The 18,277-nt window shown below is 49.0% G+C and overlaps 2 protein-coding genes across 3 annotated transcripts in view; one reads left to right on the top strand and one right to left on the bottom strand.

Moving 5' to 3' along the window:
* LOC125444887 (sulfotransferase 1C2-like) overlaps positions 1-18,277 on the bottom strand; it is a 343,341-nt gene that overhangs the window by 316,118 nt on the left and 8,946 nt on the right. The window lies entirely within an intron of this gene.
* On the top strand, positions 203-16,340 carry SRRM2 (serine/arginine repetitive matrix 2). 2 transcript variants are annotated; one of them, XM_048517611.1, is made up of 15 exons: positions 203-365; positions 1,564-1,839; positions 3,446-3,550; positions 3,701-3,886; positions 6,101-6,178; positions 6,379-6,441; positions 6,839-6,865; positions 7,198-7,248; positions 7,345-7,434; positions 7,539-7,731; positions 7,858-12,803; positions 14,125-14,385; positions 14,959-15,084; positions 15,222-15,338; positions 16,197-16,340. In XM_048517611.1, exons 2-15 carry the CDS (start codon positions 1,601-1,603, stop codon positions 16,204-16,206), a joined length of 6,492 nt encoding a protein of 2,163 aa, XP_048373568.1. In that variant the 5' UTR covers positions 203-365; positions 1,564-1,600; the 3' UTR covers positions 16,207-16,340. The 2 variants fall into 2 exon arrangements, with proteins under 2 accessions (XP_048373568.1, XP_048373567.1); XM_048517610.1 differs by having other exon boundaries at positions 7,536-7,731.

Genomic DNA, 18,277 nt, shown 5'->3' with positions numbered 1-18,277 from the left:
CATCTCTATGACTCTCTACCTTGGGCGCTTTAGAAAATGGCGGCCGACCTTCGCGCTGCTTCTGGGGAATGTCGGGAGTTGTAGTCTTTCCCTCTACTTATCTTATCGCTACCAAAAGGCCCACTGGCCCGTCATAAGACTACATTTCCCATCTCCCCCCGCGCGAAGCGAGACGGGAGCGAATTGGACGGGAGGGGGGGCGGTTCCAGCTTCCCTCCTCCCCTCCCTCCTTCCCTCACCCTCCGCCTGCGCCGCGGCTGCTGCTGCTGCGTCGGATGAGGGAGCGCAGGCGAGTGGCGCAGCCAGAGACAGCGGCCTCCCCGCGCGGCGTGAGGGGGAGAGGCCCACAGGGTGGCGGCTGGAAGGTGGGGGTGATTAGGCTTTGGGGAGGCCTGGTCATCCGGGCGGGTGGGGAGTGGGGTGGGTGAGAATATGGCACCTAGGCCTGGAAGTAGATGGTCGGAGAAGGCCTTGAAAATAGGGCACAATCTAGTGAGGGGAAGGGGCTTGGTAATAGCCAGAGGCAGCTGGGAGTCCGACAAGCCAGTCTAGAAATTATATTGTGCGGCCTTTGCAAAGGATAGGGAGCTTAATGGGCAAGGTAGCACCCTCCCTCACCTGTACCCTTCCTGTTTGGCGCCTTTCCCTAGTGGATTATGGCTTAATACATGGGGAGGCTGCACCAGTTGCATGCATACGGAAAGGGGTATTATGGGAGGGTAATAATTGTAGAAGGGACCCAATGGGAGGTTTATAGTCAGAGGGGTGTGTGTGCGTATGGGGGGTAGTAGAGAATCTGTAGCTAGGTAGGAGAGGCCGAAATGTGGAGGAAGACTTAACTATATAGGGCAGAATAGTTAGATAGCTTTGCTCAGTCTTTGGGAAGGAAGTGAGGCTGGGATTGGTAGTTGGCTGGGCTTTAACAGGGATGATGCTGAATGCTTTTGTCCTTTGGTAATATAATTGTGGTAGACACACTGGGACTTAGGCATGGCATTGAATGTGGGGGTGATTGAGGCAAGGGTTGTGAACTGAAAACCCACATTTTGGAAAACATCTTAGTGGTTTTGGGTTGGGAAAAGTGGCAGTATGTGGGGAAGTAAGGATTTGTGCAGTGGCCGGGTTGGGAGCATGTGTTTTGGGGTCTGTTGGGTTGAGTTAAAAGGAGGAAAAGGTTAAATTTCAACATGGATAGTGAAGATAGATTGGGATGGAAACTGACAAGTAAAACATAGGGGGTGTACAGGTTTAGAGGCATGGAGGCCATAGTGGAAATTGAATGGGAAAGAGATGCAGTAAGAAGACTTTGGGAGAAAATATGACAGAAGATGTAACTCATTGAGAATATCAGTCGTAGGAGCTGAGACGAGCAAGAGAATGGGAGGAGTGATAACTGAAGACTGGGCTAATAAGTACCGGTAGTTATTTGTGGGGAAAGGACTGCCTACAATGTTAAAACATGTTCTGGGGTTTCAACTGTGATTGTGGTGAGGGAGATGCCAGCTTTCGAGCATGTAGAAATTTTTTTGCTCTTTATTTACTCTCCTGGGTATTTTCTTCTAGGGGTTGTAAGCACCAGTGGTGCTAGTCTGTGAGCGCCATGTACAATGGAATAGGACTCCCCACTCCCCGCGGCAGTGGCACCAACGGTTACGTGCAGCGCAACCTGTCAGCCGTGCGCCACAAGAAGGATCGCACAGACTACAAGTCGGAAGAAGAATTGAGAAAGCTGGAGTCGTCCTTGGTCAAAAAACCTAACCAGGATATCCTGGATCACGAGCGCAAGCGGAAGGTCGAGCTGAAATGCTTGGAGCTGGCTGAGCTCATGGAGGAGCAGGGGTAGGTTGTCACAAGGTGGGAAGGTGAAACAGAGTTGGAGAGATTGTTGCTGTGTCCTCCTTTAAGAATCGGCATGGAGACTGGTATTGGCTGAAAATAGATAAAAATGATGGGAGAAGGTGGGAATTTGCCTTGAACCCATAAATTCTAAGTATCTATTACTTATTTAGTGAGCCCAAATAACAGAGTGAAATTTCAGTTTAGTCAAACTTTGATTGGACCAGACTGTTGTGGGTTTTCCAGGCTGTGTGGCCATAGTTTGGTAGTTTTAGCTCCTAGCGTTTCACCTTCATGCATAGCTGGTCCATGTAAGAACCATGTCACAATAATATGTGTTTCTCTCCATGGCACTGTGTGGAGAAACACATTTTATCTCAACGTGCCTCTGAAGATGCCAGCCATAGATGCGGTGAAACATTAGGAGCTAAAATTACCAGACCACACCCACCAGCCTGGAAAACCCACAACAGCCTGTTGATTCAGGCCATGAGAGCCTTCGATAATACTTTGATGGGACAGTTTTATGGGGATTCCATACTTGCATTTGGAAAGCTAATCCTGCCGAATTCCAGGAACGAAAGCCACACTTTTTCATAAGCAGTGAAAAATAATCTCTAGTGACAGTAACAGTACACTACTAGTAAAAAAATCATCCTTATTAAGTGGACCAAGAATACAATTTTTGTAATGATACTCCTCCAGATGCCTAGATCCAAATCCAGCTGAGAGCTCTTTTTCTCCCAGCTACCATATGCTTTACCTGAGAGCAGAGGGAGAAGCACCCAGGAACCCTTCCACCATACTGTGACCCAAACTGCAATAGAAACTTGGATAATATTTTGAGCATATCTGTATTTTGAATCCTGCAAGCTGCCTTTGAAACCAGTCTTTGGCTGACAAGGGATGACATATGTAATTACGTGGTGAAGGTGGAGATAGTGCCTGGCCAGAAGTTACAAAGTCAGCCCATGACAAATGCAAACTGCAGAGCCAGTGAGCTGTAGTGGTTAGCATCAGCCTTGAAGCCCCACTTTGCCCCGGAAGCTTGCTGGATACCTTGCAGCAGCCGCAGTCTCTTAACCTTTATCACAAGATGAAATTGAGATGATGAGGCCAGCATTATAAGCCATTTTGTGTCCTCATTGGAGATCAAAATGGGCTATAAATGTGTAAATAAATAAGAGGTTTGAAGTTAAGATTTCCTGGTTTACATTTGAGAGTTTAGCTACATTAGGTAAACGTGCTTGGCCTTCCATAGGGTGAGATCTTGGATCAACCGTGACTGGAGACAAGATGGTTTCAGGGTAGTCCATGTTAGTAGAACAAAATTTGAGTCCAGCAGCACCTTAAAGGACAACAGTTTTTTTTTAAATTCAGGCCATGAGTTTTCATGAATCTGAGCCACATTTTGAATCTGATGTAGTGAAATTTGACTTAGGAAAGCTTATAGCTTGCAAAATTTTGTGAGTCTCTGAGGTTCTACTGGGCTTGAATTTTATGCTGGGAAGCTGTGTTGGGCCTTGACTGAAAGTAGACACTTCTTACCTAGGGCGCCTCTGCTGTCTCTTAAGCTTTCTGATTTTGTCTCGTGGCATTTACAAACCAGGTATGGAGAAGGGGAAATCCAAGAGAAGGTAGCCACTTTTCGGATGATGCTTCTGGAGAAAGATGTAGCAGTGGTCAAGGAGGGGGAGCAACAGCAAAAGCCAACGTAAGTAAGCTATCTCAGTGGATCTCGACTCTGATGGGTTGACATCCTATCTCTCGTCCATCCCTGTTGGGAGGCTGTTGCTTCTTTCTGTGCTTCAGACTCCTTTCAGCCTCATTTATTCCCTTCTGACTAACTTCTTCCCCCCTTTAGTGGTGTCACAGAAACTCATCAGCTGGCTGAGGCCAATGAGAAGAAGAATGAGAGGCTTCGAGCGGCGTTTGGGATTAGCGACAACTATGTGGATGGAAGCTCCTTTGACCCTAACCGGAGGGCAAAGGAAGCTGCATCTGCTGCCGCAGCAGCAAAACAACAGCAGGAACAGAAAAAGCAGTACAGGTATGTGGGGACTCCAAACTCAGTGGGGTCAGGAAAGGCAGGCGAAGCCCTGTTGACAAAGCACACAAGTTTATCTGCAGAAGGCCATTGCGTTCACATCCTACATGTGAGCTCCCAAAGGTACCTGGTGGGCCACTGCGAGTAGCAGAGAGCTGGACTAGATGGACTTTGGTCTGATCCAGCTGGCTTGTTCTTATGTTCTTATCCTCTTTTTCTTTCCGTTTTGAACAACAAACTATCCTAGAGTTGGAAGGGGCCAGACAGACCTTCTAGTCCAACTTCCTGCTCAATGCAGGATCTGCCTAGAGCAGGGGTCTGCAACCTAATTGGCCATGCTGGCAGGGGCTGATGGGAATTGTAGTCCATGAACATCTGGAGAGTCTCAGGTTGCAGACCCCTGGCCTAGAGTATCCCTGGCAAGTGTTTGTCCTGCCGCTGCTGAAAACTGCCAGAGCGGGGGAGCTCACCACATCCCTTGGTAGCTGATTCCACTGTTGAACAACTCTTCCTGTAATTTTTTTCTCCTAAAGTCCAGTTGGTATCTTACCTCTCATAATGTATACTCATTATTGCAAGTCTTTCCCTCTGCTGCCATAAAGGCAGGCGATGGCAAAACTGTTAATATACTCCCAAGACTTCATTAGCCTTTTTTTTGCCTCTGCCTCACAGTGACGGCTGATATTCAGCTTATAGTCCACCCATGTTACAGTCCGTCTTGTATACAGATGATGTTATCCAGAAGTCTATCGCCCATCTGATATGCGTGCTTGTCACTTTTGTTACCCAGGCATAGATCTTTGTACTTAATACCTGTCATTAAGACCAGACGAAAGGGCAGAAAACTGCAATAGTTAGAGTTCTCTAGTTCTCTTATTAAGGCTTTGTGTTAGAAAATAACAATTGTGGTGGGGGGGAAGAAAAAGAGATTCTTCACGCCATCTTTTTAAAGGCCGGCTTTCTGCCAGTGTCCCTGTGCTGAATGCTGGCAGGCAGTAGATAAACACTGGTACCGTTTCATTTGTACCTGCTAATATAGCTTCTTGCACTGACCTGGGTAGCCCAGGCTAACCTGATCTCATCAGATTTGGGAAGCTAAGCAAGGGTCATCCTTGGTTAGCATTTGGCTGGGAGACAAAGGAAGTCCAAAATTTCTCCGTAAAGGCAGGCAATGGCAAACCACCTCTGAACACCTCCTGTCTTGAAAATCCGTCACGTTTGCCATACGACATGATGGCAAAAGACACATTCCCCCTCCCCTCAAAAAACTCCTATAATTTCTTATGGCAAGATGACTGGAATAAAGGAAAAATGAAAAAAAGCATTGGGTTGGATCCAGCCAACTTCTTCTTTTGGTGAAAAAGGCAGGAGGGGATCCCTTCTGGCTACCCAAAAAGACCATCCTGGGGATCCATAAGGACACAAACTATGAGGACTACAGCAAGGAAGACAATTAGGCGGGACGAAGGGAAAAAGCTGTCTGCTTCCAACATTTGAAAGCTGACATGGTTTAGTATTTACAGTGTTAAGTTAGGAGCTGGTAAACCAGGTTCAGATCATCTCTTGTGCTGTAGAGGCCTGCTGGGTGATTGTGAGCCAGTCACACGTGCTCAGCCCTGACCCAGGCTAGTGTTTGACTGGGAGACCTCCGTGGAATAACAGGGTCATGATGTGGGGGCAGGCAGCGGCAGACCCCCTTTAAACATCTCTTGCCTACAGGGTCGCCATAAGTCAGCTGTGATTTGATAGCCAACCCATCCCAACACACACCTTTTATCGAGGTATATTCAGGTGGGTAACTATGTTGGTCTGAAGCAGCAGAAAAGGGTTTGAGACTGGGGGCACCTTTTAAGACCAACAAAAGCTTATTCTTGGTATAAGCCAGTGGTTCTCAACCTTCCTAATGCTGCGACCCTTTAATACAGTTCCTCATGTTGTGGTGACCCCCAACCCTAACATTTATCCATTTTACAGATGCAGAACACTGATGCAGAGAGTCTCAGGCAACCCCTGTGAAAGGGTCATTCGACCCCCAAAGGGGTCGCGACTCACAGGTCGAGAACCGCTGGTATAAGCTTTCCTGTGTGTGCTCACGAAAGCATATACCAAGAATAAACTTTGTTGGTCATAAAGGTCCCACCGGATTCACGCATTTTAAAAAACCTTTAATCCACGCTCATGCTTTGGCATCTAATTCTTCACTCTTTGTCTTCTCAGTCTTGTCCGAGAGTCCAGCAGCTCCCGCTCACCATCTCCAAAACAGAAAAAGAAGAAAAAAAAGAAAGACAGAGGCAGGTGAGTGGGCCGAGACCTTTGGCCTCACCTCTGAAAGACTGAAATGTGAGAGTTAAACGCTGGGGAGAGGAGGGAGAGCAGTAGCTTGTCCCCTTGTCAAAGACAGCATTAGTGAGACAAGATTAAAGGAGCGTTGTCTTCTGGGCCCTTCACAGTCCCCTTCAAGCATGCAACAATCCCATTTTGCTTTTATTTTCAAGGTCTGAAAGCAGATCACCATCTCGAAGAGAGAGGAAGAAAAGCTCAAAGAAAAAGAAACACAGGTCAGGGATTATTTTTGGGAAACGTGAACTGGGTTCCAAGATAATCTTTCTCAGTTGAATTCATTGTCACTTCAGTTACCCCTTAGTAGCTGGTTTCTTTTGCCTCGGTCAAGTATAAATGCAGAAAACTAAACATAGTGTTTTTCTGATTTCTGTTTGAAAATTGTGCATGATGTGTGGCAATAATTTTAAAGCTTCTACTGTCTCACTTTTATATACTGTTGACTGTGTTAGCGGTGATGGATTTTCTGTAACATCTAAGCTGTAAAGATGATGTACTTGGGGGTAGAGATTTCATACTTTGAGCAGTCGTCATATTGAGTTTTTGGACACAGCCTTGTACGTCCAGGTATCTGGCAACCAGTTCCAGTATGTAAAATCTTAATTTCCCCCCCAGGTCAGAGTCAAAGAAAAGGAAACACAGGTAGGTCTTGTTTATTCATCATAGTTTTTAGTTCAGGGGTCCATTCCTGCAGCTATGTTTTGTGGTTAGAACAGATTAAGAAATTGTGAATTCTCTTAGGACATTGAGTTATCTGCTTTGGGGAGTAGTGAATCTAGGTTCATTCCCATCTGAACCCTGTGCTATACTTCTCTGATTTTGGCCCTGAATGGGGAGGGAACATTTTAGGGAGTAAGGCTTTCTTTTCATAAGGCAGGAGGGAGTCCTGCTATAGGTGATGAGGTAGACAGGTCCTAGCTATGCGTAGACCATGTCCTTTTCTGAATGCTGCAAAACGAAAATTCTTTCCTCAGATCTCCAAGTCTGAAGAGCAAACACAAATCCAAGGAGAAGAAACGAAAGAGGTAAAGCAATGTCTTTTGCCACCAAAATCCCTCATTGTTGAAAGTGACCGTCTTTGTGCTCTACTTCACTTGCGTTCCTAACCATGTCTGCCTCAGGTCCACCAGTGAGTCGGCATCTCAGAAAGACCGCCGGGATCGCTCTTCCTCCCCAGATGGCTCTTCTTCGTCAGATGGCTCCCACAGCAGGTAGGGTTGGCACGAGGAACCAAGAGCTGGGGGTTTTGCAATAGTGTTGTTAACCCATTTAGAGCCTTGTGGGTAACTTGAATTTCTGGTTTATTTGTCAGCAGGTCGGGCAGTGTCAGTACCCAGAAACGGACTACAGTGAGACGGCAGAGCAAGTCCCCTTTGACAATTTCGCAGAAGCGAGGAGAAACTGAGGAGGGTTCCAAGAACCTGCCACACCGAGAACGATCATCTTCTGCTGAACCTGCCCGGCATGGCCGAAGCACAAGTCCACGACACAGCAGAGAAAAGCCGGAGGTAAAAGGCAGTGTGGTGGGACAGAATTGCCTTATGTTGACAGTTGTATACCAGTCCAGTAGGAGGCAGGAAACCATAGAGATTGAGTTATGGGTCTAAAGGTTATTTTTTCCTTTTATTGTTTAGAAAACCACATCCAAGCATTCTCCGTTAGAGAGTTCTGCCGCCCCTCTATCTCCTGCCAGAGAAAAGGAAAAAGACAAAGAGAAGAAAGCTGCTCGGCATGGGGGTCGGAAATCTAGCCCATCATTGGAACAGGAGTCAAAGTTGATAAGTCGTTCCCCAGTACCAAATGATCCTCCTCGGGAAAGGGTCTTAGGACACAAACGTCCTTCCTCCAAGGAGAGCCGGTCCTCTGCCTCCCCCTCTCCTCCTCCTAAGAAGATTTCAGAGGATCGCAATGGGACTCTCCCCACCTCCAAGTCCAAGACACCCCCTGAACAGAGGCAGCAGCTGGCAGCTTCTTCATCTCCTCCTGCTCCTAAAGCTGTTGATAGCAAGTTGAGAAAGGCTTCTCGTGATGGCTCTCCACCCCAGCGTTCCCATTCGCCTTCAGAAAGTGGTAGCTGCTCCTCTTCCTCCTCCTCCTCTTCCTCCTCCTCCTCTCCTTCCTTAGCAAAGAAGCCAGCCCCAGCTTCCCGTAGTTCTTCCCCAGAGGAACCTCCAAAAAGACAAGACAAAGAGAAGGCTTCCACGCAGAGAGAGAGGTCTAGTTCATCTCCCGAGGCTTCCCGTTCTGGGCAGAAGCAGTCTGCCAAGACCACATCAAGACGTGAACGTTCAGGCACACCCCCAGCGAAGGGCAGCAAGTCAAGGGCCAGAAGGAGGGACAAATCTCTTTCCCAAACACCCATTACTCGCAGAGGTAGATCTCGGTCTCGCACCCCACCCAAAAGGGCCAGATCCCGCACCCCTCCAAGGCGGGGAAGGTCTCGCTCTGCTCAGCGGCGTGCCCGATCTCGTTCACGTACTCCTCAAAGAAGGGCACGGTCTCGTAGCCCACAGTGGCGGGGACGCTCAAGAACACCCCAGCGTTGGGGTAGGTCACGCTCACGCAGTCCTCCCCGATGGGGCCGATCTCGTACTCCTCAGAGGCGTGGTTGGTCCCGTTCCAGAACCCCCCAAAGGCATGGATGGTCTAGAAGCAGAAATAGTGGGAGATGGGGAAGGTCAAGAACTCCACCAAGAAGAGGCAGGTCACGTTCAAGAACTCCACCAAGAAGAGGCAGGTCTAGATCTAGAACTCCACCTCGACGAGGGAGGTCTCGGTCTAGAACCCAGCCCAGAAGAGGGCGGTCTAGAACCAGAAGCCCTCCTAGGAGGGGGAGGTCTGCCTCTTCACCAAGGAGGGAGAAATCTTTGATTTCTGCTAGACGAAGCAGGTCAGTGTCGTCTCCAGAATGGAAGACCTCCAGAATTTCTTCAAGAAGAAGTCGCTCTGATTCCTCCCCCCAAATAAGAGAGAGGGCCAGAAAACCATTGAGACGTAGCCAATCTCTGTCATCTCCTGAATCTAGAAACAGACTGCGAGCATCTCCCAGGCGCAGTCGATCTCGATCATTTCCAAAAGCAAAAAAGAAGACACTCACCTCTCCCAGAAGGAGTCGATCAGGGTCCTCCCCAAGACTGAGGAAGAAAAAGTCAGGAACTCCCCCACGGCGTAGTTGTTCTTGTTCTCCAAGACTGAAAAAGAAACCCAGATTATCACCAAGACGAAGCAGGTCTGGTTCTTCCCCTAATAAAAAATCCAGGTCACCTGCCATGCGTAGCCCATCCGGGACGCCTCCAGCATTCAAAAATAAATCTAGAAGGTCCCCAGGAAGAAGCAGATCAGGCTCATTGCCAAGACTCTCAAAGAAATCTGAGGTTTCTTCAGTTGTGGAAGAGAAATCCAAAATGCCTTTCAGAAGGAGTCGGTCTGGGTCATCACCTGTCTTGAGAAAATCTAAATCTCCGGCCAGACGTAGCAGGTCAGGTTCTTCACCAGATCTAGAGAAGAGATCGCCAAGGAGACGAAACAGGTCTGAATCCTCTCCAGAAGTCAAAACAAAGTCAAAGCTGTCTTCAAAGTCAGGGTCATCACCAGGAATGAAGAAAAAGCTGAAGTCTCCTCCGAGACGGAGCAGATCTGGCTCTTCTCAGTCGTCAGCAAAAGAAAACTCCTTATCACCTCCAAGACGAGCTGTCTCTCCGGAGCTCAAGTCCACACCTCCATTGCAGAGAAGCAGGTCTGGGAGGTCCCTTGCCGAAAGGTCCAGATCACCAGTCCTGAGGCAGAGCAGGTCAGGATCACCCCCAAGTCTGAGAGGGCAGTCTGCCTCTCCTCCAAGGCGAACTTCATCTGGACCTTCCTCAGAACCAAAGAAGAAGTCCACTTCACCACTTGGGAAACATAGAACCCACTCTTCTCCAAAGTCGAAGAAATCCCGTTCTTCACCACGGCGAAGTAGGTCTGGCTCTTCTCCACTGATTGAAGAGCAATCTAGATCACCTCCCAGGAGCAAATCCAGGTACTCTCCTGATGTGAAAAAACCCACATCACCTTTGAAACAAGTCAGGCCTGGGTCCTCTCCTTCAGCAGTGAAAGAGAAGTCTAAGTCTCCGGTCAGGAGAAGTGGTTCCAGATCTTCTCCTGAACTAAATGGCAAACCTAAATCTCCCCTGAAACAAAATAAATCCCAAGAAAGTAAGGTAAAATCTGGATCACCTTCAAGACACAACAAATCAGGATCTCTAATAGTAATGGAGACAGCTGCGTCACCCTGCCAGAAGAGCAAGGCAGGATTATCTCAGTCTGGAAAAGAAAAATTACATTCACCACCAAGGCCGGGCCAAACTAGATTGTCACCTGTTCTTAAAAAGTCAGAGATTCCATTGAGGCGAAGTAGATCAGGATCTTCGTCGTCTTCTTCCTCTTCCTCCTCCTCCTCATCTTCCTCTTCCTCCTCCTCATCTTCCTCTTCTGCAGAGGAAGCTAAGCCTCAGTCACCCCCAAGACTCAGCCGTTCTGCAGCACAGCTGATTAACAAAGGCAAGTCTGTTTCCTCTGTAGTGGATCGCAGGTCAGATTCCTCTCCAGAGCCGGAGAGCACCACATCGGCACCTGCTGTAAAGCACAACAGACCTGGAGTTTCTCCAGATGTACGAGAGACTTCAAGAGCTGCAGTACTGGGGACTAAACCACCATTGGAGAAGAAAGAAACACCCAGAGATGCTCCTCGGAGGAGTAGGTCAAGGTCTTACTCTGGCAGTAAAGAGAAACCAAGAATACTCTGCAGTCGGAGCAGTTCAGAGTCTTCCCCAGAGCAAAAGGAGAAATCTGTAAGCAGATCTGTATCACCCGTGAGACCTATGGTAAAATCAAGGACACCACCAAGGCACAGGACATCACGCTCACCCCCAAGGCCTAGAGCAAAATCCAGAACTCCCCCAAAGCAAGGCAGGTCTGGGACACCACCACGGCCCAGAGTAAAGTCCAGAACACCTCCGAGGCGACGTAGATCTGGATCATCTCCAAGGCCCAGAATGAAGTCCAGAACACCTCCCAGGCGTCGCAGGTCTGGATCATCCCCAAGACCCAGAGTGAAATCAAGAACACCACCACGTCGGCGCCGTCGGTCTGGGTCATCTCCACAATCCAGGGCAAAATCCAGAACACCTCCACGACGGCGCAGGTCTGGTTCATCTCCGCGGCCAAGGGAGAAATCTAGAACACCGGTTACAAGACGAAGAAGATCTGTGTCACCACTGAGCCCTAGACGGAAATCTAGAACCCCTCTAAGATGCGGAAGGTCCAGATCTCTCTCTAGGCAGAAAAATGCCAGTGGGCACCCGAGTAGGTCTGAGTCGTCTCCCTACCGTGAGAGACCAAGAACATCCTTACGACAAGGAAGATCTCGTTCCCCCTCAAGGAGGAGCCGCTCCCGTTCACTGTCTCGACGACGAGATAAATCAAAGAATTCTCTGCGGAGGGAAAGATCTGTCTCTTCCCCAGGCCGGAGCCGCTCACGATCTGCTCCTCGTCAGGACAAATCTCGCTTCCCACGGAAGGGCGAGCCCTCACCTCGCAGGGGTCGTTCTCGATCACCAGCACAAAGAGAAATGTCGAAATTGTCTCCACAAAGGTCTGCTGCTAATCGGAATGCCTCCCGTTCACCTCCCAGGTTAGATGCTTCTCGTGGGACAGCAGCGTACAAAAGTGGTGGGTCCAGAGTGTCTCCTGATTTCCAATCATCCCCTGTGCGGAAGCATTCCAGATCAGGCTCCCGGGAAATCTGTGCTTCTCCAGGAAGGAAATCCCGTTCTCCTCCAGTGCTGGAGAAATACCCCAAGTCTGATGTTCAGGAGAAGTCAGCCACTTCCTCAGCTTGGCACAGCAAAAGCAGCACTGCCGTTCCTCGCTCCCCTTCTCCACCCCGCAAGGATTCTCCCAAACTGCAAAAGACCGTGTCTCCAGTTCCATCCAAGCTGCAAGAGTCGCCATCGCCATCTGTCTTGAAAAACGGTGGTTCCGCTACCCTCCATGACATCCCAGGGGAAAGGAATCAGGCTGTGCATCCTGCTGTGGTCAAGGATGATGCAGCTGTCAACGTTCCTCTGTTGTCGGGGAGAAATAGTTCTTGTGCAGGATCCCCTCTTCCACTTAGTAAATCTAGATCCCCTTCCTCCTCTGCCTCTTCCTCTGCTTCCTCCAGTCCCTTGCCAGCACTTGTTTCTGTGCTCATCCCGCCTCCCAAGGAAGAGGAGTTGGGATCTGAAGGAAAGGCAACAGACCGGCCTGAGGCTCGCCTTCCAACTCTTGAGGTTGAGTCGGGGCAGGCGTCTGAAGTCACCGAGGAGAACGGCAGGAGCAGCTGTCCCACTGCTCCGCAGCTGGCTCTTCCCTCCCCGCCTCCTCCTGCCCCTTCCAAGGTGAAGAGAAGTTCCTCTGCTTCATCCAGCACCTCTTCGTCGTCCTCGTCATCGTCGTCATCATCGTCGTCTTCATCCTCTGACTCCGAGTCGAGTTCGTCTGAGTCTAGCCCCCAGAATCAGCCGGAGAAGGAAGTTGAGGCTGAGGTTGTGCAGAAACAGTAAGAGCCAATTTGGTTTGATTTTTCTATTCCTTCCTGACCTAGGGATGCTCTGCTCCCCTGAAAAACTCAGCAGTCACTGCACATTTCTCATTTCGATGGAGCCTTTGGGGTCCTGTGCTCACTCTCCATTTGTGGGACCTCTAAGCTATCCTTGCTTGTGTTGTTGCTCTTTTGGCCAACACTCCTTGCTGTCCCGTTCCCATTAATCTATTGGCTTCATACCCTTCTTTCTTGAGCCCTTTTAAAATTCTGGAACTGGTCTTTGCTGTTGGAAGCCTTCCTTGCCTTGGATCAGAAGCCAGGCAGGACTCGGCCTGTACTGAATTGTGATGCCAATAATTCCCTTGCTTCATTGAAGCACCTCTTATTGAATTTGGCTTTTGCACTGTTGCAGAGTATTGTAAGGATGGAAATGAAATCCATCTATGTAGGTTTCTATCCTTTGTGTAATTCTTCCAGGTTCCGAGATTTCTGTTTAGTTTTATCTCACCCCCCTCCCCCAGCCCACCCCCTTGTAGGATATGGAATGGCAAAGCAAGGAGACAGGAGTGTAGTGTGGGAAAATCTGGCTAAGTGTGTGAGAGGGTCCCCCCCCCCCGCTTAAGCTGGTTTAAGAAGAAGAATTTGAATTTATGCCCCACTTTTCTCTCCCGTAAGGAGACTCAAGGTGGCTTACAAGCTCCTTTCCCTTCCTCTCTCCACAACAGGCCCCTTGTGAAGTAGGTGGGGCTGAGAGAGTTCCCAAGAAGTGTGACTAACCCAAGGTCACCCAGCAAGGAATGTAGGAGTGCGTTCACCAGATGAGCCTCTGCCACTGAGGTGGAGGAGTGGGGAATCAAACCCGGTTCTCCAGATTAGAATCCACCTGCTCTTAACCACTACACCATGCTGGCTCTCCCTTAAGACCTTGCTTTCCCCCATCCTGGTAAATATTCCATCACTGGCAGTATTGCTGTTGCTTTTGGGTTCAATTCTCATGGACTGCTGCTGTATTGTGGTTAGCAACTTTGCAGAACACCTAGTACCCTGAGAGTTATGGTTACCTACATAGTTGCTAATCGTGATGTGTCATCGTCTTGTGTGAGTAGAAGACGTGAGATGTTTTCTGATTTGCTTGGGTTGGAAGGGATAGCAGCCGTATCTGTTAGAATTCTGGGAGGGGAGTTGGAGGCTGCTGATTTTGCACGTGAAACGGAAAAATACTGAAATGTTTGGGATACCCTACTGTGAGAGACCTATCCCTGCTTCTTTGCAATACAGCCATCATGTTATATCAGTGAGCTTACTAATGTCTTTGCTTCCCATGCACCCCTTGCAGGCTGCCAAGCCCAGTACAGAAGGACAGTAACCATGAAGAGCAGCCCGTGGAACTGAGCAAACAAAAGCGGCGATCTCGGAGCTCCAGCAGTTCCAGCAGCAGCTCTTCCTCCTCCTCTTCCTCCTCCTCCTCGTCCTCCTCCTCGTCGTCCTCAGCTTCCTCGTCCTCCTCGTCCTCTTCCTCATCGTCATCACCCAAGACTGGGCCCCAGGCACAGGTCAAGGTGGCCCCCAAAAAGAAACCATCACCAGAGCAGAGGAAGTGAGTAGTGGTTGTTGGCGAACAACTGGATGGGCTCCTTTGATGTGTTGGGGTTCCTCAAGAGTGGGGTGGGGTAGATGGTCTCCCAGCCTGACAGGGTACCTCCCCTGTACGCTTGATGGTGTGGGTTGCTACTGATGCCAAAAGTGTGCAGTGTCCTTATTTACGGAACCTTTGGGTGCTTGTTTTGCATAATACTTTCTCTGCTTGCCATGGGGAGACTAGTGAGAGGTTCTACCCACCCCTGAAGTCTGAACTGTGAGAACTTGCTTAGTCTCTACCCATCTTGAAGTTTTGTAAGCCTTGAAATCTGAGTGGGCAGCTCCTGTCTTTGCAGGTTTAACATTTTGAAATTTCTAGAGAGTAAAAAAACCGAAGAAAAGAAATTAAGTTCTTACTATGATGAATGTAGTTCCAGCATCTCTGTTTGCAAAGCATACAAAACCCTTGGATACATGTTCCTTGAGGTTGTCGCAGTTGACACAGCTATGCTTTCCTCCAGATCTTTTTTTTGCCCGGGCTAGGTGTTGAATGCCACTCTAACCAGTCTGTCCCACCAACCACCACCTACAGGTCTCGCAGCCCCCGGAAGCCTATTGACTCCCTGCGGGACTCTCGCTCTCTTAGCTATTCCCCAGCAGAACGGCGCCGTGTTTCTCCTCCAGCTCCGCCCCCTTCAGCTCCAAGGGACAGGCGCAGGTGTGTAGCTTAACCCAGTTTCCCTTCCCATAATGTGAGTGCTTTGTGGCGAGAAGGGTCTGTTTGGGACAGAGAGGGGGAAATGTAAGAACTTCGAGGTAGGACACTCAATGCAAAACCTTCCTGCTCTTCCCCAGGGCTCGGTCTAGGGACAAATCCTCGCAGAGAAACAGACGAAGCCTCAGCAGGTCTCCGGGACGGAAAAGGCGACGCAACTCCCCCGGCCCCCGAGCTCCCCGCCGCAGAACTTCAAGGTAGTGTATGACTTGCTGATTGTAAAAACTTGCTGTCTTGCCTGACGACCGCTCAGCATGGTTTACGTCCTGAAGCTTTACAAAACGTGCCAACCCTGACTCAGTGGGAAACCAGAGCTAATTAGTCAGCAGAAAGTTGCCGTTTTGGCTATTTCTGCTCGCCAAAATCAATACCCTCCGGATAGCCGGAGGGTATTGGTGAACATCTGCTTTCCTAACGCGATAGTTAAAAGGGAATGGGTGGGCTGCTGCTGCATAATTGCTCAGAGTTACCTGCACTTTGTTCCTTCAGACCTCAGGGACTGAAATCCAAAGGGTTGGAGGACCTCAGAGACTGAAATCCAAAGGGTTGCAGGCACGTGATGCTGTTCTTGTTGCTGAAGCTAAACAGGTTCGATCCTGTAAGCAACTCGACCGGATCCCACGCGTCACCTGCCGTGAGCTTTTTGGAAAAAAATTGCAGGGTTTGTGTCAGTAGTGTTAATCTGTCCTATCAAGCACTGGCCCCTTGAATATCAGTTCATGGGGAGGCTGTAATAGGGATACCGGACCTTTTCTTGTCCTACTCTATAATAGTTGGCCTTCAGCCATATGAGCTTTCCAGGTCTTTCTAGTTGGCATTGTGAAACCTGCTTCCCCTCCCTCTTCACTAGCCATGTGATGGTTGGGGTCTCAGTTGTTCAGTTCCTCAAAAAGCACTACATGTATATCTGCTTACAGTTTTGTAAGAGAATGTTTCTGTTCAGCTTCAGGGTCCCTGCAGATGGATCAGTGCAATAGCTGATGTTCATTCCTAGCCCGCTCCCTCCCTTTTGTCGCGGAAACCCCATGTTAACTCTTTTCCCTCCCGCTCTCCAGGTCGCCCTAAGCCCGTCGGAAGGTCCGGAAAGCCCTTGCAACCACAGACTGCGCCACCCCCGCCTCCCACAATGCTGTCCCAGGTGGGAAGCCCCCTGCCTCCTGATGACCACTGGAAACCAGTGCGTGCGCATGCGTGGGGGGGCCTCTTCATTTGCCATCGGCTTTTTATTCTCATTAGTTTTTTCCGTCACTGTCTCCTGTCTTTATTGCCCGTCATTTGTCGGCAGCTACATTCCCCTCCTCCCTGGACATCTCCGCTCAGCACCTGTCAGGATCCGCCGCCTCTGCGCTCCTCCTCCTTCTCTTCCTCTTCCAACAGTCGGTGACGTTCATTTCGATTTTTTTTCTTTCTCTCTCTCCTGTGAGCGTTTTTTCCTTGTGCGTTTTACAGCTAAGATCTTCTGTGTTTTGAGGGGGGGTGGTTTTTCTTCTTTTTGTTGATTTAGAGACATAAAAGGTTTAAAAAAAAGAAAACACAAAGCGGGTGGGGGGTGGGCTAGGGAGATATGTGAGCTTAATCCATTTGATTTAGCGTTTCTCAGGCATCCTTCGCTGAGATGGTGGGTTGTCAGGAGAAGGAAGGAGTGTATGTTGGCACTGGAGATCTCCCGCTGTCCATTGAGGAGTCTCTGCTGTTCGGCAGCACTTAACTCTGTTGCCCACTGTTTCGGGGTCAGATCAACATCGCAAATACCTTGCGTGACGAGAAAAGCCGTGGTCTCAGTGCAACGTGACGGCGGGACTGAGTTTTGAGGGTGATGAACTTGATTAGACCAGCACCCCCCTTAGTGAAAAAACAAACAAGCAGAATTTTAAATACACGGTGCTCCTTTTTTCCTTTTTAGCCCTCCCTCTAAGCAGACTCTTTTTCATACGTGATCAGCTGAGCCAAGTCAGGAGGGGCGGGGGGGGGGGGGCTGGACTGGAAAGGGGGCAGCCAGGCGTTTTATGGGGAAAGTGAACTGAGATTTGCCGGAAAGAAGCCGAGAAACCCTAAATCAGGGAGGGATGGGAACAGAAGTTTCTTCATATTTCTTAAAAGCATTTAATTTTTTTTGATATGTACAGCAAGGAGATTTTTTCTGTCAAATAAAAAACTTATGAAACGCAGATGTTGCTGCCCGAGCCCCTGAGATTTTCTCTGCGCCTCTTCTGGGGTCTGGTCTGGTCAGAGGAAGTATGTGTGGGTGTGTTCGTGTCTCCTGCCTTCGAGCCCGCTGTAGGTTGATTCATTTTTCAGATGCTGAGTTCAGTTGCCTCATAGATCCTTTATGGAATGTCCTTCAGTTTCTCCAGCATGTGAAACAACTACTCTTTCCAAAATCCTGCACAAGGACTTCAATGCCACTGCTCTCAGAAAAAAAAAGTACTCTGGGCTAAATCCCAGAGAATGGAACCTTTCTCTGGTAGAAGAGGTGTGCTCCATTAGTTGAAGGTTTCTTGCACCAAAGGAAGGCCTTAAAATTAATGGATTTTGGATCAGACCTGCAGCCTTTGTATACACACCAGGTAGCCAACAGGAGAAGAAGAGTTGGATTTATATCCCTCCTTTCTCTCCTGTAAGGAGACTCAAAGGGTCTTACAAACCCCTTTCCCCTTCCCCCTCGCCGCAAACACCCTGTGAGGTAGGTGGGGCTGAGAGAGCTCCAGAGAATGGTGACTTGCCCAAGGTCACCCAGCTGCCATGTGTTGGAGTGCACAGGCTAACCTGAATTCCCCAGATAAACCCAATTCTCCAGATTAGAATGCACCTGCTCTTAACCACTGCATCATGCTGGCTCCCAAAAGCCAGCTTTAAAAGCCAGAACAAAAACATGAATGAAAGCATCTCGTTGCCCTCGTAAAGACCACCTCAATCTAGCAAAACCATGTGCTTATCCTAATGTAAAGGAGTGTTTTAAAATGCCTGAAACGTTCAAAGGAACATTCTGGCCTCGCTGGGCAAAATACTCCAGAGAAGTTGACCCCTGCAGGAAAAGCCTGTTTACTCTCTGCCGATTTTAGATCTCTTTTCTGATCAATGGAACTCTTAGGAGGATTTTTCCAGCAGACCTTTGTGTGAGGGCAGGACTGATCTA

Source organism: Sphaerodactylus townsendi, linkage group LG15 (assembly GCF_021028975.2).
Source record: "Sphaerodactylus townsendi isolate TG3544 linkage group LG15, MPM_Stown_v2.3, whole genome shotgun sequence".
NCBI classification, from domain to species: Eukaryota; Metazoa; Chordata; class Lepidosauria; order Squamata; family Sphaerodactylidae; genus Sphaerodactylus; species Sphaerodactylus townsendi.
This window is presented reverse-complemented; position numbering and strand designations above follow the sequence as displayed.

What these genes read in the sequence shown, in the direction of transcription:
- SRRM2 (XM_048517610.1), top strand. Translation starts at nt 1,601, where the DNA reads ATGTACAATGGAATAGGACTCCCCACTCCCCGCGGCAGTGGCACCAAC. An exon ending in TCAAAGAAAAGGAAACACAG is followed by an intron (nt 6,866 to 7,197) that starts GTAGGTCTTGTT and finishes TTCTTTCCTCAG; the next exon opens with ATCTCCAAGTCTGAAGAGCA. An exon ending in GCTGAGGTTGTGCAGAAACA is followed by an intron (nt 12,804 to 14,124) that starts GTAAGAGCCAAT and finishes CACCCCTTGCAG; the next exon opens with GCTGCCAAGCCCAGTACAGA.